This window comes from Portunus trituberculatus, chromosome 50, assembly GCF_017591435.1.
Source record: "Portunus trituberculatus isolate SZX2019 chromosome 50, ASM1759143v1, whole genome shotgun sequence".
In the NCBI taxonomy this organism is placed as follows: domain Eukaryota; kingdom Metazoa; phylum Arthropoda; class Malacostraca; order Decapoda; family Portunidae; genus Portunus; species Portunus trituberculatus.
In genome coordinates, this window is record NC_059304.1 from 24,658,678 (window position 1) to 24,672,272 (window position 13,595).

The window sequence follows — 13,595 nt, forward strand, 5'->3', positions numbered from 1 at the left end:
AGGGACAGGAAGGATAAAGGAGGAGGAGGAGTGCTAATAATGGTTTGTAATAACATATGTGTGGAGGATGTGCAATGTAGAGAGGATAAAGTGGAAGTATTGGGAGTAACCATCAGAACAGTAGATTTGAAGAAAAGTAAAATTATAGTCATTTATGTTCCACCAAAGACTAATACATGGGGATCAGAAGAGCATAAAGATATGCAGAGAGGCAATAAAGTGCCTAGATAACATGATAAGAAGAGATAGAAGAATACTCTTAGTTGGAGATTTTAACTGTAAAAATATAAACTGGAGAGAGATGGAAGTAATGGAAAATGCTGGGCAGTGGAGTGAGAAAGTGTTACAGCTAACTATGGTTAATACAATGGACCAGTGGGTGGAGGAGTCCACAAGGTACAGGGGGGAAGAAGAACCATTGTTGCTTGACTTAGTCTTCGCAAAGAAACCAGAGTCCCCTCCAATCATACAATACCTTAGTCCAATGGGGAAAAGTGATCATGTGACAGTAGAGATACAAATGCAGGAGGAAGACAAGATAAGTTACAGAGAGGACTATAAAGGAGAGAGATTAAATTATGCAAGAGCAGCTTTTGAAAAATTAAGGAGTTATTTTGCTGATATTTAGTGGAGTAATATTATGTGCAGGAAGACTGTACAAGAGAAATATGACATTCTTACAAAAATACTATGAAGGAGTAAAAAAGTTTGTTCCTGTTTATAGAGTTCAGAAAAAAAGTACATACATGGTACAATGCTAGATGCTTACAAGCAAAAAAGGCAAAGGATAAAGTGTGGAGGAAACTTTTAAAGCAGGGAAATGACTATAATAGTTGGCAGTACAAAGATACTAGAAATGAATATATTAGAGTAAGGAGAGAGGAAGAAAGAAAGTTTGAGAAAGATGTAGTGGATAAAAGCAAGAATGAACCAAAACTTTTCTACAAGTTTATAAACGTCAAAACAGAGAATAAGGAAACAATTGAAAAAATAATTAAAGAAGGAGACATACCAAACAGAGAAAGAAATGTGTGAAATATTGAATGAAAGCTTCAAAAAGGTATTCACTGAAGATGACTTCACAGAACCTAATAGGACATTGAATTGCCAAGGATTACAGGAGATTGCAGTGCACAAAGAGGATATTGGAAGATTACTGGACAGGTTGGAAGTCAGGAAAGCAATGGGGCTAGATGGTGTATCAGGCCAATGTAATACTGATATTTAAAGGAGGAAGGGCAACTGAACCACTAAACTACAGACCAATGTCACTTACAAGTGTCGTAGGGAAGTTATGTGAAATAATTATCAAAGAAAAGTGGGTTAAATTTCTAGAAGAGGAGCAAGTCATATCGAACAGACAATTTGGATTCAAGACGTTGGTCATGTGTATCAAATTTAATAAGCTTCTACTCCAGAGTTATTGCAGGACTTGAAAACAGAGATGGATGGGTAGACACAGTATACCTGGACATTAAAAAGGCATTTGATAAAGTCCCTCACAGAAGACTTGTTTGGAAACTAGAGAACATAGAAGGACTGCATGGAACCTTGCTCGAATGGACAAGAGATTATTTGAAGGATAGAGAAATGAGAACTGTGATCAGAGATACATACTCATCTTGGAGTAAAGTAACCAGCAGGGTGCCACAAGGGTCAGTGTTAGCCCCCATCATGTTTCAAGTTTATGTAAACGACATTCACATTGGGATAAACTGCTATATGAATTTATTCACTGATGATGCAAAGTTGCTAAAAGTTATCAAAACCAGAGAGGACTGTCTACTGTTACAGGAAGATTTAAAGAAGATCTATGAATAGAGCAAAAAAGTGGAAATTGGAGTCTAATGCCAAGAAATGTCACATAATGGAACTAGGAAAGAGTAAGAGAAGACCAGTATGGAACTATTTAATGGGACAAGAGCAAATAATGAAAACAAATGAGGAAAAAGATCTTGGAGTGATCATACAAGAAAATCTGAGCCCTGATAAACACATAAACAAGATATTTGGACTATCATATAAGATGTTGACTAATGAAAGAGTGGCATTTCATTACATGTATAAAGATATGATGCAAAAAATCATCACGAGCCTGATACACCCCAAGCTGGAATATGCAGCAGTAGTATGGTCTCTGAGCTCTAAGAAAGATATAAGAAAACTGGAAAGGATACAGAAGATTGCTACAAAGATGGTGCCGGAATTAAAGGACCTCACATATGAAGAACGACTGAAGGAAATGGGACTGCCAACCTTACAGGATAGAAGAGAACGTAGGGACCTAATAACAATGTATAAGATAGTAAATGATATTGAAAAAATAGACAAAGAAGACCTGGTGCTGTTGGCAGGAGATGGAAGGACAAGAGGACAGGAAAAGAAGATCAGGATGAGGCAGTGTGTGAAGGATGTTGGAAAATACAGTTTTCCACACAGAACGGTGGAAAAATGGAATGCATTGGATAAGGAAATTGTCGCAGCACATAGTATGCATAACTTTAAAGATAAATGGAGATATGGAGACAGGACACTATGAGCCCTGCTCAAACCCTGTACAATACAACAGGTAAGTACAACTAGGTAAATACACACTCAACCCTTGTTTTTTCAGGAGTAAATGATGCAGTCACCAAATGTGGATTTTTGTCACCTTAGACTATTTCAATCAATGCAAAATTTTATTATTTTCATTTCCCTGACCAACCAAACCACAGCAAACTTAACCTAAGTTAACTTAACACTAAAACTAACTGAACAGTACCGTATATTGCGGCTTATAAGTTGATCTGGCACATGTGTCGACCTCTATAATTTGACCCTAAGTGTTGTACTATGGGTGTACCTTATAGATAAGTCAAACCCCCTAAACTATTACTTAGCCTGGCCCAGTGTCACCCTGAGGCACTTAGTGCTGGGTAGTAAATTAAGTTTTACCTACAGGTAGATAAATAAAATAATCAAACATTGAAAACACCACCAACTTCAAGCATTTCAACTTAAACAACCAGTCAGGTTTTACCTTTTTACTGTACTTGTCTGTTTCACCATTATATCAGATGAATATTTACTTTGAAAAAACTAATGGTAAGTGTCCAACCATACAGTTCTGCTTCAAACATTGGAACAAAGAAATGAAAGTAACTTACTCATGGGGATTGCACATATTCCCAAAAGGAATATGTTCAAGGGTGATTTGAATAATTCATTGGTAAGGAGGGACTCATGGAGGCCAGATAGGCTCAGAGATGCCTCCTTCACCACTTGAAGGGGACTGACATCTTCTAGTAAGTGGGAATAACAATGTACCTCATTGTTGAACCTTGATAACTCAGACCCCAATAAGTCAGTTTTCGTGATAAGTCAAACTCGGACTGGCCCAGGGACTGAAGTTCTAGTTTTATTTCACTTTCCTATATCGTTTTTCATTGATATTATAAAAAAATCTGATTCCAACAAGAAATTCCATTTTAATTGTAGTTTAAAGTGATAACAAACAAAAGTCAGAGTTTATACCGATTTTGTGAAAAATTTCTGGTGCAAAAAAATAATTTTTTGAGATTCGCTCTAAAGATTTTTCATAATTTCATCCTTGTTATGTTATTTGTGTTCATCTAATTGACATGAAATTTTCACACATGATTGTTTATTCGATGGTGACTTATTGGAGCATGATAAGATGATAATGTGTCAGATACCCATTCCTTGAGAAAATATTCACTAATACATGAGGGTTTGGAAGGCGCCATCAGCAGCATCACTGCAATTTGGCATTTTACGACGGAACTGGACACTGTCTGAGTCATTATTAGTGTGTTGAAGTGAGATAAGGATACCGTGAAGTAATTATTACTATTGTCCAGCCTGATACCTTTGTCTCAAAATAATCTTTTGTGTAATGGTGTTAGTGTGAGAGTTATATAATGTATAGTTGTGATGATGAAGGTAGTGAGAAAAAAAGTTTGAAAAGATCGTAGCAGTTTCATTATATAGAGAGAGGATGAAGAAGCATGAGGTGTGGAGTGAGGTGAGGGTCTTGTAGGGGGAGATAACACTGGTGACGAAGGGGAGGCAAGGGTTCAAGGTCCAGCTGTTAGCCTTCTTGCAATTATATGTTTATTTTTTGTTGTCTATTCTTATTGAAGTTTCTGATTCTAATTCTCATCAATTTATGTCCGTAAGGGGATATTTCTGAAAAAATAAAGCTAAGTGACGTATGACCCCTCTTGATGCCTGGCCATGTACTGAGTCTCAGAGTGAGAAAGAGACACACACAAAAGGTTGAAATTTATCAAGAGAAAATATTCATGTAAAATTTTTTGCATAGACACAAATAATAAGTGATACGGTACATAATATTTTATGGTGAGTCATGACGTAACTACACGAGGCATTTGAAACTGGCTTCCTGATGGGAAAGGTATTTGATTATCAAAAAATAAACTACACTATCTGGTAACTTAGGGACTGAAGGTTTCAGAGAGACAATAATCCCAAAATAAATCCTGCACTACTTCCACTACTTTTTGTTTTGGTGTGATGGGGGGGTGGAATTCATATAAGTCAGACACTCACATTTCATCCTTTCCCCCTATTAGTTCGAGTTAGCGAAGGTCAACAGTAGTTTATTACTATAGAATATCTTACTGATACAAAAACTAAAAACATAATACCCAAAATAAAAAATATTTAAAAGCATAAAATGATATTCAAAATTTCGCACCTAAGCAGCTGTTCAAATGGAATGCTCGCCACTAGGTGGAAGAATTAAGCAGTCAACCATGATAATTTCATTACAAAATTATTGCATTTGTAGCTTTTCCATCAATAAATTCTATAGTAATTAACTGCAGTATTGTGTAAGTATGTTATGTTCCTACTTACTACAGTGTGAGTATGTGCAGTCTTCATGGTTAGCAGTTTCCAGTTTTTACTGTCTTGCTAGAATAATGTTTAAACACAGCCCTTAGGCCAAGGTGTCAAGAGGGGAGGTGCATCACTTAGCCCTCTTTTTAAATTTTTTTTTTTATTTATTTATTTATTTTTTTAGAAATAACGTTCTTACAGGCATAAATTGATGAGGATTAGAATCAGAAACTTGAAGAAGAGAAGACAACAAGAAAACAAGCAGATGTATCATTGGGGACAGCTGGACCTTGAATCCTCGCCTCCCTTCCCCTCCCCTCTCCATAACGCGGAGACCCTGCCTCATCCCACACCTCATTGCCACCTTCTCTCTATATCATAAGACTACTGTTATCTTTTCAAACACTTTTTTCTAACTACCTTCATCATACATCACATAACTCACAATAATACTATAAGAAAAGATTATGTTGATTGATTGATTTATAACTTTATTGTTGTAGAAGTGTATATAACAAGGGAGGGAGTCGGGTCATGCCGACCACCCCCTAAACATGGGATAAAAAGGATTTAAGAGTGCGTCAGGAGCCGAAGGTGAAGCATGTCCTGCCAACCTGGGACAGCGATACCTGCTGGTGCACCCAAGCGAACCCCCTCGGTCACAGCGGCGAGCTTGTCCTGCAGCCGGTCCAGTGTCTGAGCAGCCGTGGGTACCCACTCCTCCTCATCCATGTCCATGTCATCCAATACCAGGTCCGCCTCTACAGAGGGGGACCCAGACCGCGGAGGTGTGCGTTCCGGCACAGACAGGGGCTGGGCCGGGACCGGCAGAAGCGGTGGCTGTACTAAGGGCCGGTGGCTGGACTCACTGAGGCCGAGAAGTAGTCGGCACACCCTGGGGCTGGCTATCAGGGGCAGACTGGGGCGAAGGATGTACCGGGACAGACACTGGCTGGGGCCGCGGGCTGGCTGGCACACACTGGGGCTTGTTATCTGGGGCAGGCTGGACAGTAGCAGACACTGGTTGGGGCCGGGGGCTGGCCGGCACACTCTGGGACTTGTTATCTGGGGCAGGCTGGACAGTAGCAGACACTGGTTGGGGCCGGGAGCTGGCCGGCACACTCTGGGGCTCGTTCTTGTGGGCAGGTTGGGGCGCTGACTGGACTGGGGTGGAGGGCTCGCTGATTCCCGCTGTCACTCCAAGGCAGTGACCCTCACATGCAAGTCCCTGACCTCAGCTTGGATTCCCAGCAAAAGCTGCACCACGTCCTGGAGGGTCGCAGGCACGCCAGCCTGCGATGCATGGGCTCCATCCTCAGCCCCTACCACAGCAGCATATTGAGACAGAGGTATAAAGCTGGACCAGACGAGTAACAAATACTTCATTGTATCATTATCTCATTACAACACACTAATAACAACTCATAGAGTGTCCAGTTCAGTAGTAAAACAGTACATTGAAGTGATGCTGCTGATGGTGTCGCCCGAAACCCTCACGTACAAGTGAATAATAATATCTACATAGAGAAGCGGGATTTGATGCATTATCATCTTATCATGCTCCACGAAGTCACTATTGTATACATAATCATGTGTGAAAGTTTCATGTCAATCAGGTGAATATAAGTAGCAAAGCAAGGATGAAATTGTGAAAAATCTTTAGGAACGAACATCTTTAAAAGTGGTTTTTACACCAAAAAATTTCTCAAAATTGGTAAAAATTCTGGTTGGCTTTTGTTTGGTATCATTTTACACTAAAACTACAAATTTTTTGTTGGAATTGGATTTTTGATAATGTCAATAGAAAATGAGATACAGGAAAGTGAAAAAAGATTGTAAGAAATAAAAAAAAAACTGGGCAGGCAGAATTTAGCCCATGGGTTGGTCAGTGTCCAACTTATCAGAAAATCTGAGTTATTGGGGTCCAAGTTACCAAAGTTCAACAGGATGTGTGTGTGTGTGTGTATATATATATATATATATATATATATATATATATATATATATATATATATATATATATATATATATATATATATATATATATATATATATATATATATATATATATATATATATATATATATATATATATATATATATATATATATATATATATATATATATATATATATATATATATATATATATATATATATATATATATATATATATATATATATATATATATATATATATATATATATATATATATATATATATGAGGGTGACACGGATACTTCCCGATTTGAGAATGAAATAAAAACCTGTTCACACTTCACAATTCTTTATTCTTGTTTTATGCCTTTCACACAACATGGAAGATTTACACTGTTTTAAAGACCATATCTTTTAAATGTCCACCTCCATTCTCAATACACTGATTCAGACGATTTCAGAAGCTTTGGTCTACTCTCTCCAGCATGTTGAGCGGTATATTAGCTATTTCAGTTCGGATGGCGTTCTGTAGGTCTTCCAGGGTCTGGACTGTCGTTATAAACCAATCCCCACAGGAAATAACCAAAGAGGGCTAAATCAGGTGAGGGCGCAGGCCAGTTTAAGTCTCCTCTCAGGGAAATCAGTCGGTAAGGAAAAACTTCTCTCAGGAATCCCATTGAAATGCCTGCAGTGTGGGCACACGCTGATTTAGCCCCCTGTGATTATTTCCTGTGGGGATATCTCAAATCCCTGGTTTATAACGACCGTCCACAGACCCTGGAAGACCTACAGAACGCCATCCGAACTGAAATAGCCAATATACCACTCAATATGCTGGAGAGAGCAGACCAAAGCTTCCGAAATCGTCTGAATCAGTGTATTGACAATGAAGGACATTTAAAAGATATTGTCTTTAAAACAGTGTAAATCTTCCATATTGTGTGAAAGGCATAAAAGAAGAATAAAGAATTATGAAGTGTGAACAGGTTTTTATTTCATTCTCAAATCGGGAAGCATCCATGCCCCACCCTGTATATATATATATATATATATATATATATATATATATATATATATATATATATATATATATATATATATATATATATATATATATATATATATATATATATATATATATATATATATATATATATATATATATATATATATATATATATATATATATATATATATATATATATATATATATATATATATATATATATATATATATATATATATATATATATATATATATATATATATATATGTTTGTATAGCCAGGGAGGATATTTTCTTGTAGGCAGACGAGGTTGAAAGCTATAGAGTATAGAGCAGTGGTTCCCAAACTGGGGGGCGCGCCCCCCTAGGGAGGCGTAAAGAGAATTCAAGGGGGGCGTGAAGTCATCGGTCAGTTTGCTAAAGTTTTTTTTCGCTCCCTTTCAACCAAATGTGTTTAGTTTACTTAGAAAAAATGTCTCTGGAATGTACTATTATTTGTTTGAATGGCTTTCATTATTAAAATTTAATACAAACAGAGATCTGTTTTCCTGAACAATGCTAAGAAATAAATGCAATAAAATAAAATAAGTTCACATGAGCAAAAGAGGAAGTGGGAGGGGGGGGGCGTGCGGGTCTACTGGAAGCAAGAAGGGGGCGTCAGGTAAGATAGTTTGGGAACCACTGGACTATAGAGCATTCTCCTTTGTTTAACTTTTGTGTACGGTTTCTATGTGCCGTACTGTTTTTCTGTCTTTTTCTCTTAGTTGGTGAAGCAGTTGGCTAAAGGTCAGCGACGTTTCGGAGATATCTCTCTCCATCTTCAGGCTGTGGTTGTGTGAGGTTGTTTGTTGTTGTTGTGAAGATTCGCCAATCCCAAGGATTGGCATGGGCCTTTACTGCCTTGGTGGCGGCCCATAAGTGTTTGCTTTCATTCTGCGTTTATAATAGGTGTCCATCGTTGCTCTGTTGCCAGTGAGAGTCTTGTAGTGTTTCAAAGTTTCAAAGTTTATTGAGAAAAGGGGGGGAAGATACAAACAAGGGGTGGGACAGTGCAAGATACAAAAATCCTGTGTATCCTTTGATGTTGCCCACGAAGCGGTTTTCTTCATGAATGTAGACGCCAGACAGCACGTCTTCGCGGACTTTCCCCGTCCGTTTCTCTCGCCTTAACTTGGTGACGGTGGGCGACTCACGGAGGGCAATTGCTGGCGTGGTTTTCCGTTCGGCCTTCGGAAGCACCAACCTATAGGTATTAGGTGAAGGCCTTTACTTCGTCGCCGCTTTGTCTTGGTGACCCAGCCGTCGTCTTCCTGCTTGCCGGAGAGGGGCTGGGGGTCGGAGGGGAGATTTGGCTTGCCGCCCTGGAGAGAAGTAGCCTCCCCTTCAACTTCCGCTACCCAGGACGTCCACTTCCTCATCCTCCTCCTCGTCGTCTTCTTCGTCGTCGTCGTCGTCGTCGTCGTCGTCATCTTCATCTTCTTCTTCTTCTTCCTCTTCCCCCGGCACGTCGTCCTGCGTCTCCTTCAAGTTCCGGGGTTTGTCTCCCGTTGGCTCTGCTTCTGCTCCTGTTGTTGGTAGTTGGGTGTTTGGAGCAGCCACGGGTGACTCCTCTGTCTTCCCCATAGCTCCGGGAAGACCTCGCCGGGAGAGCCTTGGGTTGGCGCGGGTGTTGGCAGGCAAGGCGCTTTTGGGGATGTAAACTGCAGGCAGGCCGTTGTGCTGCAGGATGACAGGGATCAATTCCTGAAGATGGCGATGATCCCCACCTGCCAACGCCTTTGCCGTATATATACAAGCGTATATCTTTGCCTGGATATCCTCTTCGCTTCCACCTTGTCGCGGTCGCGGTGAACGGTTCCAGGTCTTCGAAGGGAGAGATGTGCTGACTGGCGCAACGTCCCACGCCTCTGGTCCCCTAGCTCCCTCCCTAACGGCGAGAAGAACTTGGTCTCCTTCTCTGGGAGGGCACTCCTTAAGAGGACGGGTGAGACCAGATGCGTGGCAAAAAACATCTGTACCCGTGTTTTGGTCCTGGATGAACCCGTAACCAGCTTTCACATTGAACCATTTAACAAGTCCAGGGTGGTGAGCAGGACTTGCCATGGTTCGGTGGTGGGCTTGGTCGTGTCCGTGTGTGTTCGTCGTCGAGAGAAATGTGTTGTAGTGTCTGAACTGAATGTAACAGATAAGTGGGATGAAGCGATATAAGGGGTTGTACAGATGAAGGAAATAGTGAGAAATAATGAAGTAAAGTCAGAGATAAAAGTGTGTGGGCATGCCACGTTGCTATTTTTACAATGGTTTGTTAAGGCTAGATTATCATTCATCGCTGGTGCTAGGTTTAGACGTCCCAACCTAGAAGAATTTATGTTTTTATATGTTGTTGTTTGCGTGGATGAATATGTTTTAGGGTTTTTATGTGTATAGTGCTAATCTGGCGTTGTTGTGCATGTATAGTGTGTATGTGTGTATTATGTTGGATGTTTCTTTGTTTGGAGTGTGTATATATGATTTTTTTTTTTTTTTTTTCTTTTCCTTTTCAGGTCATCTGGTCATGAGATGAAGATTCCCAAAGGTAAGTGTTGGTAAGTATCTTTTATTCATTTCATTTGTTAGATAATTAATTTATTATTTCTCTGTAAAAATCCCATCTAATCAACCTTTTTTTTTTTCCCTGACAAAACCCATCTACCCTACCAAACAATAACTAAGTCTAACAACAAGAAGTCAGTGGTGGGTCCTAGGAACAAATATGAGGGTTATTAGTGCATTTTCTTTCTAGAATACTTACTGATGTCACTCACTCTTATCAAGTCCTTCCAGCTCTTTGTCCGCTACCGGGTAGCTGCAGTACCATTGGGGGTGATCACCCCTCGCCATGGAGAAAAACTGCCCGGGGGAGCCACCCAGCTGCTCCAGTTATCGGTTTCAGCTACCCCCTCCCGACGACTCAGGGCCCAGATCAGAGGTTGGGGACTCGGTTTGTGTGAGAATTGAATTATGTAGCACTCATTGCTTTCCTTCCGAAATGCTGAGTGTGGACGCTAGGGTGCACGGCGTCATCTTCCTCCCCCCACTGCCAGATGCCATGCTGGTAGAGCTGGTAGACACCACCCCTCACCTGGGGGAGAAGCTACCCGCGGGAAGCCACCCGCTTCTCACAACCGCTTCTGACAGCCCCCCCACCCAGGCGACTCAGGGCGTGAGGCAGAGGACGACTCACCCGAACTTCCCCAGGTCCATTGCTCTTCAGAAGAGCTTAAGTATTGGTTTGAGTAGTGATGAAGTGAGATGGTAAGTAAAACTTCCTTATTTGTATTTTGGTATGATGTTAAATTGTATTTTTCCAGACTGCTAGGATAGTCTCTGTGGTATTTTCGAATGTTATCTTTCTTTTGTATTAATTGTAGGTATGTCTCATTCTGTGTGTGTTCCAGAGATGACCATATTTTTTGTGCTTGCTCGTGTAGGAAAATGTTTAGTGGTTTTGTGTTGGTATGTATGTGTATTTCTTCTGTTGTCATTGTGTATGGGTAGTATTGTTGAGTGGAGAATCTGAGAGCCTTATTTTGTACCTTTTGTAGTGTACTTAGTTGGGTATCACTTATTGCATGTAAGGGGATAGGGGGATATTGTAGAATTGGAAGAATTAGTGCTTTGACCAGGTGGGTTCTTATTTTTTCCGGTAGACTTTTTAACCTGTAGATTTTATTTAGTGCCATATTTGCTTTTATTTTCCTATTTTTTACGTGTGAGATGTAACCGTTTGAAATTATCAAGCCCAAACTTGTGCCTTCTCTACAGAAGTCTATGTAATTTTCATCTATTGTAAGAGGAATAGTGTTTTTTACTGCTATATGTAATGGAGTGAATTTATTTAAGTTTGTTTTAATTTTCCATCTTTTTTCATAAGTGTTGATTGTTTTAATCTCTCGTTCTGTAATTAGGTTCAGCATTTTTTTGGACTTTCCTGGGTACCCTGTGATTTGTGTAATATCATCAGCATAATATATATTGGTTCCGTGCCTAGGATGGGGGATGTCACTGGTGTATATTGTGAAGAGAGTCGGAGAGATGACGCTTCCTTGAGGTACACCTGATTGTATGTGTATTACTTGGCCTGTGTGATCTTTTATTTTTATTTGGGCAGTTCTGTCATCAAGGAAGTCACATAGTAGCTTTTCTATTGTTGTTGGGATGTTTAGCTGTAAAATCTTGTATTTGAGCGCTAAATGCCATACTTTATCGAAAGCTTTTGAAATATCTCTTAGAATTACTTGACATTGGCCATTATCACTTTTATTCTGAGCTATTTGTTCCGTTATCAATGCTAGGATTTGCCATGTTGTAGTGTGAGGCATGTGCGCGTCTTATATATGTTTCCGTTGGGTCAGAGTAGGGAGGTGATGCGCAGCGCTGCGCTATGATTGGCTGGATTAGTTAGGTGGCTCTGTGTGTCTGGTCTGCGCGCTGGTTGGCTGCTCGTCATTTCAGAGTGGGGAGGATTTGTAGGTTCTCTGTTTGAATGTTGATGGATGGCTGCATTATGTTGATATAGATGGCTTCAAGGAAAAATAGTCTTCGGGGGTCGTTTTCTCTGTCTATGATGACGGTGTTGTCCACAAGGTTCTGGAGAGTGATTTGGTTGTGATTTCTTCCATTGTAGTGTTGCTTGATTGCTCCACTGCTAAGGTGACATGTCAGACGTCTTGAAAGTGTGGTTCGTGTCATCCCAATGTATGAGCAAGGTCCACATTCCTTGCTGTTGCAGGTGTGTTGGTAGATGACATGATCCTCTTGCAAGGGCGTCTTGTAGTCAGCAGGTCGGTTGCGGAGTAGGAGTTGGCTTGTTTTTCTTGATTTGTAGTAGATGGTGAGGGTGATTCTGGTATTTTCGTCGGTAGGTGCAACATTCTTGTATATGATGTCCTTCATAACTTTCTCTTCTGTTCTGTAGTCGGTGGACATGTATCCTCGGTAATATAGTTTGATCTTTTCTTCTTCCCTCGGTGTGTCTTGCTGGTTGTGCCATCTATCTAAGTAATTCTTTATGGTTTGGGATACGTGAGTGTTTGAGTATCCATTGTTGACAAGGACTTGGGTGACTCGCTCTAGTTCTTGGTGTGTTTCTGCCCATGTAGAACAGTGCGTGAGGGCTCGCCTCACGTATGCGCTGATGGTAGATGTTAGGTAGCGTTTAGGGCATTCGCTGTCCCCGTTGAGGCAGAGTCCTTGGTTGGTGGGTTTGGTGAAGACTGTTGTTTTGAAGCCATAGTTGCTGGCAGTGACCAGGATGTCCAGGAAGGGGAGGCGTCCATTGCTTGACTCTTCATAGGTGAAGTTGAGTCCAGTGGCGTTGATGAAACGTTGGCGGAGGTTTTGAAGCTCTTGTAGATTCCTGACTCGTATGAAAATATCATCCACGTAGCGGCAGTATATGGAGGGACGATCGGTGGTGAGGAGTGCTGATTCGATGGTGCCCATGAAGAAATTTGAGAAAAGTACGCCGAGTGGGCTACCCATGGCGACTCCATCGATTTGTTGGTACATCTTGCCGTCTGGAGAGATGAAGGGGGCTTCTTTAGTGCAGAGTTCTAGCAGGGACTTGAGGTGTTTCTCCGGCATGTCCAGTGGTGTGGTGTCGCTGCTGTGGTATACACGGTTGAGGATGAAGCTAATAGTTTTGTCGACGGGACGTTGGTGAAAAGGCTCTCCACGTCAAGGGAGGCGATGATGGAGTTTGCTTGTGGTGGAGCGTCGCGGAGAATCTCGAGGAAATCAGTGGA

The 13,595-nt window shown here is 40.7% G+C and overlaps 1 protein-coding gene across 1 annotated transcript; it reads right to left on the reverse strand.

Moving 5' to 3' along the window:
• Positions 1–12,294: 12,294 nt before the first annotated feature.
• LOC123499916 lies at positions 12,295–13,332 on the reverse strand. Its single transcript, XM_045248449.1, has one exon. The coding sequence runs from the start codon at positions 13,330–13,332 to the stop codon at positions 12,295–12,297; it is 1,038 nt and encodes a 345-aa protein (XP_045104384.1).
• Between the last annotated feature and the right edge of the window lie 263 nt (positions 13,333–13,595).

What these genes read in the sequence shown, in the direction of transcription:
- LOC123499916 (XM_045248449.1), bottom strand. Translation starts at nt 13,332, where the DNA reads ATGGGTAGCCCACTCGGCGTACTTTTCTCAAATTTCTTCATGGGCACC.